The sequence below is a fragment of the Laetiporus sulphureus genome, assembly GCF_001632365.1.
Source record: "Laetiporus sulphureus 93-53 unplaced genomic scaffold LAESUscaffold_13, whole genome shotgun sequence".
Classification (NCBI taxonomy): domain Eukaryota; kingdom Fungi; phylum Basidiomycota; class Agaricomycetes; order Polyporales; family Laetiporaceae; genus Laetiporus; species Laetiporus sulphureus.
Genome location: NW_024468522.1, coordinates 133290 through 146883, shown reverse-complemented (window position 1 = coordinate 146883; position 13594 = coordinate 133290). Strand labels below are relative to the sequence as shown.

At 54.0% G+C, this 13594-nt stretch overlaps 4 protein-coding genes across 4 annotated transcripts; 2 read left to right on the top strand and 2 right to left on the bottom strand.

Moving 5' to 3' along the window:
* Window positions 1-549: 549 nt before the first annotated feature.
* Window positions 550-1576, bottom strand: LAESUDRAFT_724329 (uncharacterized protein). The gene is made up of 4 exons (XM_040908588.1): window positions 1518-1576; window positions 1149-1457; window positions 1038-1095; window positions 550-964 (listed from the first exon to the last, which is right to left on the bottom strand). The coding sequence occupies exons 1-4, from the start codon at window positions 1518-1520 to the stop codon at window positions 921-923; spliced, it is 414 nt and encodes a 137-aa protein (XP_040765596.1). The 5' UTR covers window positions 1521-1576; the 3' UTR covers window positions 550-920.
* A 2322-nt stretch (window positions 1577-3898) lies between these two features.
* Window positions 3899-4598, top strand: LAESUDRAFT_713195 (uncharacterized protein; the record flags this gene model as incomplete). Its single annotated transcript, XM_040906949.1, has 3 exons — window positions 3899-4134; window positions 4239-4334; window positions 4433-4598. The coding sequence occupies 3 exons, from the start codon at window positions 3899-3901 to the stop codon at window positions 4596-4598; spliced, it is 498 nt and encodes a 165-aa protein (XP_040765595.1).
* Window positions 4599-5278: 680 nt separating this feature from the next.
* LAESUDRAFT_650022 (uncharacterized protein) lies at window positions 5279-7083 on the top strand (the record flags this gene model as incomplete). Its single annotated transcript, XM_040904214.1, has 7 exons — window positions 5279-5356; window positions 5405-5609; window positions 6163-6377; window positions 6479-6633; window positions 6693-6840; window positions 6903-6999; window positions 7049-7083. The coding sequence occupies 7 exons, from the start codon at window positions 5279-5281 to the stop codon at window positions 7081-7083; spliced, it is 933 nt and encodes a 310-aa protein (XP_040765594.1).
* A 327-nt stretch (window positions 7084-7410) lies between these two features.
* LAESUDRAFT_86628 (uncharacterized protein) lies at window positions 7411-9159 on the bottom strand. Its single transcript, XM_040914851.1, has 3 exons — window positions 8811-9159; window positions 8107-8757; window positions 7411-8042 (listed from the first exon to the last, which is right to left on the bottom strand). The coding sequence occupies exons 2-3, from the start codon at window positions 8749-8751 to the stop codon at window positions 7623-7625; spliced, it is 1065 nt and encodes a 354-aa protein (XP_040765593.1). The 5' UTR covers window positions 8752-8757; window positions 8811-9159; the 3' UTR covers window positions 7411-7622.
* Window positions 9160-13594: the final 4435 nt, after the last annotated feature.

Genomic DNA, 13594 nt, shown 5'->3' with positions numbered 1-13594 from the left:
AGGTTCGGGGGATCGACGGAAGGAGAGGGAGTTGACGGTCGCGTTATATGCTCGGACGACAACCGAAGGACGACCATTGGCCACTAGACATAAGAAACAGGGTACAAAATAAAGGTTAATTCATCGTTGTAGGCAATACTGACCCGATCCACTGGACGGAAACTCTGAAAATCAAATTAAGAGGTTTTAACAAATAAAGTTAGCGCAAAAAGAGAACGGGAGTAGATTTCGTCCCGGCAAGTGATTGGCGCGTTCGCGTTGTGTTGGCTGCGACTCGTTCACACCGCAGTCTAGGCCTTTGTGATCGAGATCTCTTCGCTCATGTCCAAGCCGGAGGCAAAGCTCATCGGTGCGACATGACACAGGGAAGGTCTTCTCGTCAGGGAAGGCAATCATAATGCCCGCGAGAAGCTCGATGGTCGGACGGTGAATGCGCACAATTTGCCGCAGGATTCAGCATATCGGACACTGAACATGATGGCTACCCACCGATCGCTTGGCTGAGACCTCCCCAAGCTGGAACGAGCCAGCGCAAGCAGCGATGAGAGCCGCCCAGTCACGCCTGTATGTATTCGACATGTCATCCAAAACGTTGACCAGCTATGCAAGAGCTCAAAGTCGACCGCCTGAGCAAGGCACGCTCGGGAACGGTGTGTACTAAACACTACACTAGAACCCATGCGCTCGCACTAGAATGCCCGTTCTCCAAGCAGCCTCTATTAGAGCACTGCACTAGTGATTGGTCGCAGTCACAGCGTCCGTGCATCGCATGGGTTTAGTGCTTCTCCTATACTTCAACGACGCTCTCGGCCTACCTCCAATGCCATATTCACAAACGATGGTAAGAGACAGAAAAGGACAAGTGCTCAATAGAAGGAAACGTCGGAAGTGGGTATATGCGCGTCTACACGCTCGAGACCTCACGAGGCGGGATCGTGAAGAACGGCAAGGAGGTACCGTTCGTCTGGTGAAACGCAGATGGCGCGATCGTAAACCAAGTCGCTGCAACCACGGGGCAGACAGAAGGCCATGCTCACCTGGTGAAATCATGATCTCGTGCCGTTTCGTTCGGATCCTCATGAATCGCATATCGTCCTATGCATGCTGTCCAGCTCCCCGGGCCAACTCGAAAAATCGCACCCACTCACCACTTCCATCTGATCGCCACTCACTTCCTGCAGCCCTCGCTGCACACTCTCCACAATCCGTCCGACCGCGCTCGCGTACTTGCGGCCCTGCTCACCTTCGAACACGGCCCCAGAGTGACGGATGATGGTCACGGGATGGCTTCGCGTAAGCAGCATGTATCCGAGCACGGATCGATGCGATGTCAGCATCGTGAGGGTTTGCTCCAACTCAGGGGGCGGGGTGAGCTGTGACTGGCCTGCAGAGCTCGTGGATGCATCTTGCGACGGCGGGAAGGATGGCAAGGCAGGTGAAGCGGCTCCTTTCAAGGACTGTCCTGCGTCAGCGCGTATAACTTCCGCCGCTCATCCACAGAGGATAATATCACTCACCATGATGACTATGCTCGCAGTCTGTTGGACAAGATATGTTCTTGCCACAGAGATCGTTGTGAACTTTAACAAAGGCGGCGCGTCGGTGACGTTGATTACGTAAGTGATAACACGCCCGATTGGGCCATTTGATGGGATGCTCCACCGTCACTCGATCGCAGTTGATGCAACTAATGCATATTTCTCCAAGAGCGCCAGACTAATACTAGTTTAACGGATGTACAGCGGTTAACGTAGGCAATAGATATATTTTCGCTAGGTGACCTAGACCGGCTTTCTAGGTGTCCGCCGCAATCAGTAGCTGGAAGGACTTACTCGCGAAGCCACGCTGTGCGCTTGCAAGTGCCCAAAGATGCGACATGACCATCCTCCTGCACCTTTTCGGCTATCGGCTCGTGCGTGTGCGGAAGTCTCCCATTGGAGATCAAGTTCGTGCTCGCACAATAATCACCAACTCACGGCATGCCGCAGGGTCTACACGGACATCCGCGAAGAAGCACACTCCAGAGTTGCGCTGCACGAACATGCTGCAAACATGTTGCGCGGTGGCAACGGAGTTGTTCAGCTCAAATATGGTAGTGTCGGCGCCCCATCTGCCTGGTGGCGCTCTCGAGAATACCCCGACTGCATCCGTCGTTGAAAACGCGCACCCTGCCTGACAGACGAGACGTCGAGCACGGATGCCTGAGGACGCGCGGAGGACGGGGCTAGCGCGATTACGTACCGGTGCGAGCGCCCCCCGTCCCTAGTCGGCGTGCCCAGCAGCGATGTGATCTTCTGCTAGCCGAGCGTCGGTGACGCACCGACTGATGGTGCATGAGGGTCTTGCACGCGCTCGGCATATCCTCGTGGGTTCCGTGAGTATAGCACATACTTGATGGATCGAGTCGCTTGCCATCTTGAGCAGCTTCTCGCGGAAGCTGCAGAATTCCAGGGGCGAGACAGCGTACAGCCCCTTTGATCGGACGTGCAATGTACCCCCTCATTCATCGACTGTCCATTTACCACACACTGGTCTCGGATGCCGCGCTCGTCGACTGAAGGAATACAGCGACCATCTGTGCTCCCATTGTCTCGATGGGCGAGTTCACAATCAGAGGCGATTGTACTCTACCGTTGCCATCAACTTGCAGATGGTTGCACTCGCGTGTTTTCAGCTATACCACGAGAACAACACAGCGGACGGCATCACTCACTGGACATGTTCACGACGGTGTGCTTTGCGGCGTTAGCAGCTCTCGCAGAAGTCGACGGACATGATGCATAATGACTGACCGGCTCGACATTACACGTAAGAAGGGTCCTGTCGAAGGGTACCATGTTCCCTCCTCAGACGCTGTCTGCAAGGGCTGAGGCATCTTGAGATCCCTCCCGATCGACTCGACCACGGTATCTCGACATCATCCCACCATGCCCGAGGGAAGCGTTGCAGCAGCAGCAGCTCGTTCCTGCACACCTTCCCTATCTAGCAGAGTCGTCCCTGCACACTGTATTGCTGCACCGCCCATCTCGATAGCAGGCGAGGCAGAGACCACAACGACGGGTGGACGAGAATGCCAAATGCTCACCTAGCAAGCGCCGCAATTCAATAGACAGGGTTGGCGTGATTTCATCCGTTCGCGCTTCGCAGACAAAACATGCGCAGCAATAATTTCTTCACATGGTTATCTAAGCAGTGTTATCGCATTTTCGGCGTCTTGTCGACACTATTCGCGGTAGCGAGCAAGAAAATCTCTTCATGCCTTCATATTACTTCATAAGTTGCGCGAGATGGAGCGCCCCACAGGAGATTTGTCCACTGCGACGTTCCGAGTGGTTAAAGGACACAGATTCCACTTTTTGGGACCGAGGTGGAAAAATGTGAGTGGCATACGCTGTCTGTCTTCGGGCGGGTCATCGGCACGACATCGGCAGCAAGACTTTGGGAGCAACAGATGTTCCTTCAAGCCTTCTCGCTTAGAGGTGTGCTACACTTCGTGAGATAGTTACCCCGCCCTAGTCACGAGTGCGATCTCGCAATTTCGGCTGTCGTCCAAGCTCCTAATCGCTGGCGCACGACAAATGAGCCAAGCCTGTCATTCTACGACAGAGACACAATTGCCCGGAGGGTGTTACAGGCACCCTCCACTGCTGGAGCGCGCGGACGCCGCGCTGCGTGCAGCCATATGGAGCATCTGATTTAATTGCACGCTGGTCGGCGCAAGGCCGAACACGTGCCAAATCAGGAGTCGTTCAAGAGGGAAGCGGTTTTGTGATGGAACTTCCAGTAGAAGCATCACGAAGCGAGAGAAAAGCGGCACGGGCGCACCGTTGATCCATGAGAAGCACGGAAAATTGCAGCAGGCATGGCGGCGACTTGATAGCGAAAAGGTAAATTCACCATGGGCTCTCGCCATTCTGGTCGCAAGCGACGGCGTTCGCACTCGAGCCCTGCGTCGCCAGGACCATGGAAGCCCTACCGAGGCGTCGGGCTCGGAAACCTCAACCGCCGGAAGGCGTATAGTGTCAGCGTGCTTCGCGAAGTGGTTTCATCCATTGACAGTGCCTGCGAGCCACAAGGTGTGCGGTGGATGCTGGTGGATGGCCTGAGGAAGCTCAGGGCTGATACGGAAAAACGGTGAGCGCCAGCTAGAAGCCACTGACAGTCGTGGGTGTTACTGCTGATCGTGGTGCGAGCCTGTCCCTGCGTCGCGAGACAGAGAGATCATTGCTGTGCTCAAGATCCGGCAAGCTGGGTCGCCTTTGGCATTTCCAGAAATTGATACCTCGAGCACTCGGTGCCGTTTCTTTCGGGGACGAGCAGGTGATATACGTTTTGTAAGCGACGTTCGCCTAATCCGCGAACTTTTCTGTCGGCTGCCTGGTCGACACAGCATCGGCAGGTTGCAATTATTCGGTCGACAATGTCCCCACAGCATGATTGAAACCTATCGAAGGGGCGATCGACGGCTAACGTACCAAGGACAGGCTCACCCAGGGGCTCATATACGCGGTCGTCACCAGCTAATTGGCCTGGACCCACAGTTGATTCGGGCTGGTGGATCTCCAGGAGCGATGGTCGCGCCTGCTAGGCACCTATGAGAGATAGCGTTGATCCGCAAATAACCATGGTAGAGACAGGTCCTTCCTAGCAGTAGAGCGGAGCGAGAGTGCCAAAATCAATGATCAAAGCTGAGTGTCCATGGGAGAGACAGAGGGGCCGCGCAGTTCCAATCTAGCGTTTGAATTGCAAGATCGCACTTTTCGTGAGCATTCCGGCGGCCAGAAGCACCGAGGTGTAAGACAGTGGCGGTACGCGGCAACTGGAGGAGTACCTGAAAGATCAGTCGAACTGGGCTGAACGACGAGCATGGTGGGAGCTGGGTTGCTGTGGAAGGGGGAGACAAAGTCGAGCATCGATGGTTGCGAGTACAAGCGCCGGCCGCCACGACCCGTCCGCATTCCGCTCTCCGTCGAGCGCGTTGTTCGCAGCTTTTTGTTTCGTCGTCGTCGTTGATTCCGACCGACGTGGTGCGCTCCTTACCCTCTCCGCTGCCTGCTCTGCGAGCCGGCGGGACGAATATTCAGGAAATAAACGAGCGGTGGGAGTGTGGCGGTGAGTTGAGTTTTGCTGTGTTTGACTTGACGAGCTGATGGGCTTCTCTTCGCCTCGTGCGACGACCTCCCTCCTATTCACGGCTTTCACGACTCTGCTGTTATTGCAGTGATACCCTCCGCCTTTCGCTAGGCGTTCGTTCGCTTTTGCACGACGATAGCTCGCAATGACTCAGTTTGGGGACTTTGAGCCTCTCTGCCACACCGTCCCGTCCTATCCGTGGTGTAACCTGTTCTATCGCCAGGTGCGCCTACTCTCATCATGATGTTGGTGAATCCTCATCTATTGGCAGATCGAAGATCACAACTCCTCCATCTTCGACGATCTATCTGCGAACGCTACCTCTGCACCCGTGGGCGTGAACCCTGAATGCGGCATCCCTCGCGCTGGGTTCGACAAGTCGGTGGGAAACGTTGCCAACATCGTCATCTGCGGTCTGAGCATCGTCTTCCTGGTATTCTTGATCATCGCGACGAGCAGAAGGAGGGCAGCTGTCGGTGAGTCTTATGATATCCTAGCTCGATTGTTCTTCGTTTCGCCGCGGTTGTAATGCGCTGTGTACTCCATGACGCAACTTTTGCTTCGCAAATCCTGCTCGTGCAAATCCTCTCTTCGGAGCATGAGGTAGCTACTTGTCTAAACCTGGAACCGAAGTAGCTCCGTATGCTCCTGCCCTTGTGATTGTCCACCGTCAGTGGACAACCTTGCACGAAGCTCCGTCTGCGTAACCATCTGATAAGCTTCGTGGCTAGCTTCGTGAAGGGAGGGGCGTTGTACCGACGTCTGTATGCCGAGCAGAGATCGCAATGTGTGTCAGAGGACCCGTGATCACAGAAACTCTCATGGATACGCCATGGGGCATTCGTGTTTCCCTTCCAAATTTCAACAGGCCAAGGCATCGAATGGTCAAGTTAGTGCATGGCCTCCTATCACGGTCCTCAGTCCCGTGCGTTTCGTTTGCACGCTGGACCTCGAAACGAGCCCATCCATTCAATCGTCATCTTCAATTTCTAAATCAATTGCTGACTCCATCAATCTGACAAATCGCAGGCCGCGTTGAGCTCCGCCAGTTCCTCGTTCTCTACCTCCTCACCTTGCCTTTCCAGCTGATCACCACCGGCTCCTTCCTCGAGCAAGGCTCAACAGCGCTCACGGCCATCACCGCGGTGCACGCTGGCCTCGTCGCCGCAACCTTCTCGGCTCTCCTGGGCAACGCCATCGTCAGCACGCAGATCGTCGAGGACGGCACCCTCGCATCATTAATCGTGAGTATGGCCAATTCAATCCAGGGTCTTCCGCGCTATCGCCGCACCACAGGCGTCGTTTGCGGAGCCGAATGAACTGACGTATTCATTGCTCTGCACAGCCCTTCAACTTCTTCCTCTTGGCATTCTTCGTCGTCACAACGTACATCGCGCTGGACGTGGGCTTCTCCTTTACGAGTGTCTTCGGACCGTCGGACCCGTTGCAGAGAGAGCACAGTGTACCCTTGTTTGTGTTTACTTCTATCTGGCCTGGAGCGTAAGTGTCCCTGTCGTCGTGGTAATCCAGTTTGACGAATGCGTGCGTCGTTATTACAGCGCTGCCATCATCTACTTCTTGACTATGCTTTATGTTGTACTCGGGATTCTGAATGAGCTGCGCCCCTTGTGGTATTATATACTTGCGATGATCCTGTTCATTCTCAGCCAGCTGGACTATTTCTTGCTCAATCAAGTCATCTGTAAGGTAAGGCTACGTGTGACGCATAAACAGGCTCAATCGCTTGCATCTCATTCCCGTCTTTCTAGGGCACTTCATCTAAGGTCGACGGCTCCTTTGTTGCAACAATATTAGAAACAGCCGTCGTAGGCGTCCTATATCTGGCTTGGAGGAGCATCACAGAAGGTGCGCAACCACGTCGCTTAAACCTTACTTTGCTAATGCGCGTCAGCAGACTCCTGGGACGACGAAATATACTTTCCTCGGTAGCACCGGACTTGATTTGGATTCCTATTCCACGCGTATATACTACCATACCGGACGGCGCGCAGCGTGCGAGCGATGCCCGTCGTTGTCTTTGTACTACTATTATGTCCAACTCCTAGTCACGCTATGCCTAGTAACGATGATCTCGCACATGTTATGTCTTATTCTCATGGACAGGGACTTCATTTGGTCGTCTCTCTCTAGCTCGGGGCGGTATCTTTATATGAGTGTCGAGCCATTGCTATATCGTGTCAGCCTTGTACAGGACCTAGAAACCACAGATTTCCAACTATTCGTCGATACCACAGCGAGGCACGAAGTGACGAATAATCTCTACATTCAGTACCTTTTCATTAGGTGAGTACATTGTTCCCTATGTAAGCCCAACAGTAATCCCCGAACGTTAGTAGACAGAACCCCCCCGAGAAAGACCCAATCAAGACCCCACCCCGATTCCTCCCAAGTAAAGAAAAGAATACCGAGAAGTCACCCAGAAAGTCCCTATTGATACAGAAGATTTCGATATTGTCCTATACAACATTTCATGCCCTCTTTGGCGTCACGTCAACACACACCCAGCCCGATTCGTCTCCACTCTCATTTTTAACAATCTTGCCCAATTTATCCAACAGCGCCCTCGCCTTTGCGATGGACGCCTTCTTCCTCAGAGTCGACGCCGGAGACGGCGGAGGCGTTCCTGAGGGATGAAGATGGTTGTACTGTTGTCGCGCTAGCACCTCCGCGGGATCTGCAGGCAGAGTCGATGGAGGCCGAGGAGGGCTACGTGGCTTTCGCAACCGTCTCCTCCCTTCCATAGATGGCATATTCATACAAAAGTGATTATCCGCGTCGTAGAGCGTCTCCCACGAGGACTGTCCGTCGCCTGTCATCTCGAAATCGGAAGGAAAGTCGACCTCGATGTAGTTGTTGGTCGAAGTGGTGGTCACCGAGAACGCTGATTGCTGCGAAGGAGAAAGCGTTCAGTCAGATCCGAAGTAGGTATCAGAAAATACGTGACCGACTAACCAGATTCAGGTTGACCAGCACGGGAATGCTCGAACCGTCATCGGCACACATATGCCTTGCTTCAAAAAATCCTTCATCCGTTACATGATCCTCGTCTGACCCGCAACACGGGGAGCCGTTGCGTGGTACGGGCATACACTTCCATTGCATCCCTCTGAGATGTTGGCGCAGAGCGCGGAGTGACTCGGCGTCATGGAAGACAGCTGTGAGTGCAGCAGAAGATGCAATAGCAGGACTATTGAGGCCCGTGCTGAGGCCTCGAGAGACGCCGAGCCACGTAGGTAGGTACTGCGAATCCAGCATGGTATCCGTATCCGTCTGCGCATCATAAGGCCATGCCGAAGGCGCGCAGCTCATTGTATCGTGTAGGACTCGTGCAGTGGAACGTGTTCCGTCCACGGACGGACGGGCGATCAAGTCGATCGTCAACGCTTGCGACCGGTTGTCCCCATCATCCCGACGCGGAAATGCAACAGGCCGCCGCGTGTTGACCACAACTCGGTCACAGCGATCCGTTTCTAGCAGATGCGCCCCGGAGAAGGTGATCAAGCCTTCCACTGGGTCATAGACCGCAGCGAAGGTAAGGGCGGTATGTGGAGGCAAGGTCTGCGACCAATGTCTGTCTTCACGTTGTCCGGCGTTCATCGTACACTGAAGAAGAATTAGTCTCTGTGCGTGAAGGTTTAAACTTGGTGCTTCCTCACCAGTGCTTCGTAGACGTAGATTGAAAGGGCTTTGGTGCGTACAGACGGTCGAGCGACAGAGACGGAGCACTGCTCCTCCTGGCAGAAGTCCAGTCGTAGGTGAAGGGGGACGCACGGCGTGAGTTCGTGAGAAGGAGCGACGCAAATGAGAGAATATAACCGTCAACGGTTGGCCTGCGTACGCCTGCACACGCAGATGGCCTGCCTCAAAGTGAAACCGGACAGACAGAGGACGGAGAGCGGAGGATGTGTCGTCTTCCCGTGGGACCAGCCTCGTGCTGATTGGGCGTCATTCAAAGAAGGGGGCACGAAAACCGCGACTCCGGTCCAATGAGAGGCTTCAGTACCGTGAGAGCCAGAATAGTTGGTTCGAGCTAGAAGACGACAAAGAGTCACTGCAGGTGCTGCATCCTCTTCACACGAGAATCCTGTCGCAGACATAACTATAAGTCACGCATCGCAGAGGTTGAATGGCAAGGATTGGAGGCAAATGACGTCCTGAGGCTTCAGACGGGGACTTGACACGTACTGCTCCGTCATACCTTGCCTATCTATTTCCGCTCTCGAAGGACCGCAGGTGCGTAGAGGTAATCAGCGCCGGATCATGTCCTACGTGCGATGCGGAACCAATGAGGTTGCAAAGTGAATTGTGGCGTCGGCGTCGAGATTTCCTTTCACGATCCGTCGTCACGGATAATTCCATGGATCAATCGATGAGGAGATATCGGTTAGCCATGAGTAAAGGGTCGCAAAATTGCTGGGAGGTAGTTGCGCCAAGAATTTGTCCTCTGGATTGATCACGGTGTTGAGCACATGCGATGATTAATGATTGTTCACGTTTTGAACAATCTAGCAACCTCGAGAGCACCTACTCGTGCAGCTCCAAGCTGGTTGTATGGCAGCCACTACTGTGGGAATGGCCATTACCGAACACAATTTCCGTGGGCTGCGTCATTGCAAGAGCGGACAGCTCACTCACAGAACAAAAGAGCCCATTGGCTACATCTGCACTGGAGACCACTTGTTGCTACGCAGCCAGTCAGCTCGAGATATGACTAACCTTCCTCGAGGCCGTGCTGCTCTGACAGTCACGATGCACACCACAAGAGAATGTGCCTGAGTGTGCGCAACCGCGGGCCTCTGCTGGCAAGGAAATAACCAGGGACACAAGGGGCGCATGGTCTATCGGGACGATCTACCACCATGGGAAGCGTGCGGATCAGGGCCGTCAAAATTGACAGTGAAGGGAGCAGATGGTGAGGACGAGTGAGCAGAGCGAGGAGCCATCAGAACCGTTGCCGAACATTCGAGGTAGCGGGAGAAAATGCAGCGTTGCCCGCTGAACGCAGCAAGCGCCCATTGCGAAAAGGAGCCGTCCAATGGTATTTCACCAGGAATAACAGGGGAAAAACGGACAGCTTGCGTTATCAGTAATTGGCAAGAAGCGAAGCAGAGAAGGCCAGCGCAGATGTCGGCAGATCAAACACAAATCCGAGAAGCCGGCCCCAACACAGATCTCTTCTCACCCTTCTCAATGATATTGAGCGAACAGATTCAGTAGCCAGAGATACGAGATCGACCCGGAAGGCAGCGACGGAGAACACATGTTCGTAATCGAAGCATCGCAACGCCGAAATGCAGACACCTTCGCCGGATAGGCGGCACTGCGAGTTGGTCAGACGCTCCGAAACGGCTGCAGCTCGATAATAATGGACTTGGCGGGATGGTTGGCTGCGACGATCAGATACCATGCAAGGAAAGCTTACGCTGATATCGAGTGATCCGCGCAAAGTCGATGTGAAGTTCGTCATCCACGAAGTAGGGACGAAGGATGACCCTGAGCATATTTGATGCAGGCGGCGTACACGTGCTTGGGAGCGGTCATGAAGGCAGACGGTAATTAACGCCAACTATGGGTTCGCGGAACTCAAACGTGGGTAAAGAAGCAAACTCACAGGCGAGAGTTCTGTCAAAACTCAAAAGCTGTGTCGTAATTCGAGTCCCTTGAAAAATTGGTCAGTTTCAAAATCGGATTTTTAATGAGAATATATAATCTCACGCGGTCCACGCTGCGCGCCGTCCATTGGAGTGCGCGGTTCAGACTCGAAATTTCCAATCCAAAACAAGGGCGCGCATCCTGCCATATGTTTCAAGCGGACGGATTCCGGTTGGCTGGGGGAGGACGTTATGTCGTGTGACTTGCGAAGCAGCGGAAAGCTCCTACCAACCGCAGTGGGCAAATAGATTTGTCAGCCTTCGTACGGCCAGCAGCAGCGTTCGAAGCTCTCTATTGGATGCATTGAATGGCAGATGAAAGTGACGATGGAGCCATATCGTCAACGAATATGGCCGACCGCCAATGAACATGCTCCGCTCTGGCAAGGCATGACGGTGAAGATGACGTGAACGTACGTCGGTACTGACGGCTGGCAGTCGCGAAGCTTGACGCGTGACTGACCAGCCGTCTGTCTGAGCTAATTGCTGCTGGGTGGATGGTACGAACATTCGCATTGAATGCTGCGGAGCACCGCGTCGTCCGGTTCGCGATTGTTCGAGCGCACTTCCGTGTCGCGGGTACCATCAGTACGACTCGCACGCAAGTCGGGTAGGGATGTGTGCTGGTAGGTAGCATACGTACGTGAATGCCTGCGCATGGAATGCCAAGAGCGAAGACTGCATACGTGCGTCTCGGGTTATTTCAGGCGTGTGACGGGGTCGGATCGCTGGCGGACGGACCTACCTTCCTGGGCTGTGGGAGCCGCACTGAATCAGTCCGCTCCAGCAAGTGAGATCGCGGTGCGCGGATGATACATATATGGCAGGTGAGGAGAGCACGACGCAGATTGCGGCAGTATTTACGTGTCCATTTAGCAGCACAGAATGGAATGCAAGCAGGGTAGTGATGCCGTACCAGCGTCGTAGATCATCTGCTCCTGGCTAGTGTTGACGGAAGAAAGCTGAGAGTATTCACAGCGTGTTGTGATTGCAGTGGAAGCGCCGCCAGCTGGCAAAAGAGGACGAGACTATACGACGATCAGACGTTTCCTGTGTACTCCGCCATTCCGTATGCAAAGGCACAGGTGGTCCGAAAGCCTGCGTTGACCGGAAGCGACCCTGGTTGCAGAAATCCCAGAAACGTGGTGGTCGCAGAAGTCGAGGCGCAAGGCAGTGAGACAATGCCGTCCTTCGAGTGCGATCAGGAGATGGCTCTCGGTAGTTTCAGAGGTAGGCAGGCACAAATCAATAGAGAACAGTCGGCGATATCAGAACGCTAAGGAACACGGAATTCTCCACGTTGATACCGTGTAGTCGAGGGCAGAGTGGCACAGCAAGACCGGGTAACTATCGGCCGATTCGGACCGCTTCAGAGTTCGTCCTGACAGAAGACCTAGTAAGCATTTCCGGTCTACTGAGCATACTGGAAGAGCAAGCCAGGTTTGTACAGCGCCGACGGCTTTGGAAGAAGCACAATCACGAGTGTGGGAACACTGAACATCTTCACGCCACTTAGGCTGGGAGAGCCAATCTCAAGTGAAATGCATCCCTCACCATTGGATCCCCCTCCACCAAAACGATCAAGATCGGCAAGATCGAGCTTGATCGGTGTACTGCACCTACAGAATGGTGCGCCTATAGGTTCGCGCGTCCGTGGGTGTTGATGCACTTGACCAATAATAGACATTGACCGCTTTGGAAATAGCACGCTCTTCGGCTGGCGCAGTGCGATTGGCAATTAGGTTGAACTTGGCTTCGAAACAGAGAACCTCCAGCAAGCAATCTCGTCGGTATGCCTCTTCTTGAAGGTTTGTACGTTGAAGCAGCGCAACGAGGCCACAGAATTCCCAATACACACTGGTATCGTGTAATTGTTACGATGAGCTTAGGAAAACACGATGAGAGCAAGATTACCCAACCGGATATTTGGCGCAACTGTGGCACACATTCGTGCCTACAGTGAGCATAAAACGGCTCTGCGCGAACACTGTGCCTGTCGAGAGAAGGGGGATGTGTAATGAGATTTGTCAATCGCTCATAGTGCGGAGAAGATCCATGCAAGACATTCTTGATGTAAGCTGCGCTCTCGAAAGCTGCCTCAAGCGGACCGCAAAGGACCGAGCGGCTGCGCGAGGATGATAGGCCGCTTAGCGGGCACATGAGGTGGCGTGTGTGTGCGAACACTCGAGAGTCAGCAGGATGATACAATTTAGAGTAGCGAGTCCGCGTCATTCAGCCTCATCCAATTAGCTTACAGCACAGCCAATATCGATAGACGACGGGAACGATCGTTGTCGTGAGTGAAATTGCATTCAAGGAGATACTCACTGGTGTCTTTGCCCTTCTTAGATAGAAGCGAGAAGGCTCGCAGCAGAGATGCCCGCGCACCTGGTTATCAAATCGAAGTTCGCTCGGACGATAGCAGAGCTGGTCACAAGAGCGGCGACGTACTCGGATGCAATGCTGTGTTCAGACATCGATCCAGCGATGGCGCGAGGTCAGACGACGAGACAGCCACAGTATGCGCGCGATATCAACTCTTGAGACAAGCCTTCATCGTGAAGTGTGTAGGTTTCGCAAGCACATCAGCACTTGCTGTGTATCCGGCGAGTTCGAGTAGTGTTGAACATGGGGGCGGGCGGCAAGGAGACTCGGCGAATGCCGACGCGCACCGTTCGCCGTTGAACGGACTCTCAGACTCTGCACCGCTTCGTCCTTCCCGCTTCAACGGGTTCCATGACAATGGGGGGCTGCTCTCGCGGATGCACAGGGGAATCTTCCTCTAGCTC

What these genes read in the sequence shown, in the direction of transcription:
- LAESUDRAFT_724329 (XM_040908588.1), bottom strand. An exon ending in GTGGCGATCAGATGGAAGTG is followed by an intron (nt 1,096 to 1,148) that starts GTGAGTGGGTGC and finishes CAGCATGCATAG; the next exon opens with GACGATATGCGATTCATGAG. An exon ending in CGAGATCATGATTTCACCAG is followed by an intron (nt 965 to 1,037) that starts GTGAGCATGGCC and finishes GCGTTTCACCAG; the next exon opens with ACGAACGGTACCTCCTTGCC.
- LAESUDRAFT_86628 (XM_040914851.1), bottom strand. Translation starts at nt 8,751, where the DNA reads ATGAACGCCGGACAACGTGAAGACAGACATTGGTCGCAGACCTTGCCT. An exon ending in TGCTGGTCAACCTGAATCTG is followed by an intron (nt 8,043 to 8,106) that starts GTTAGTCGGTCA and finishes TCTCCTTCGCAG; the next exon opens with CAATCAGCGTTCTCGGTGAC.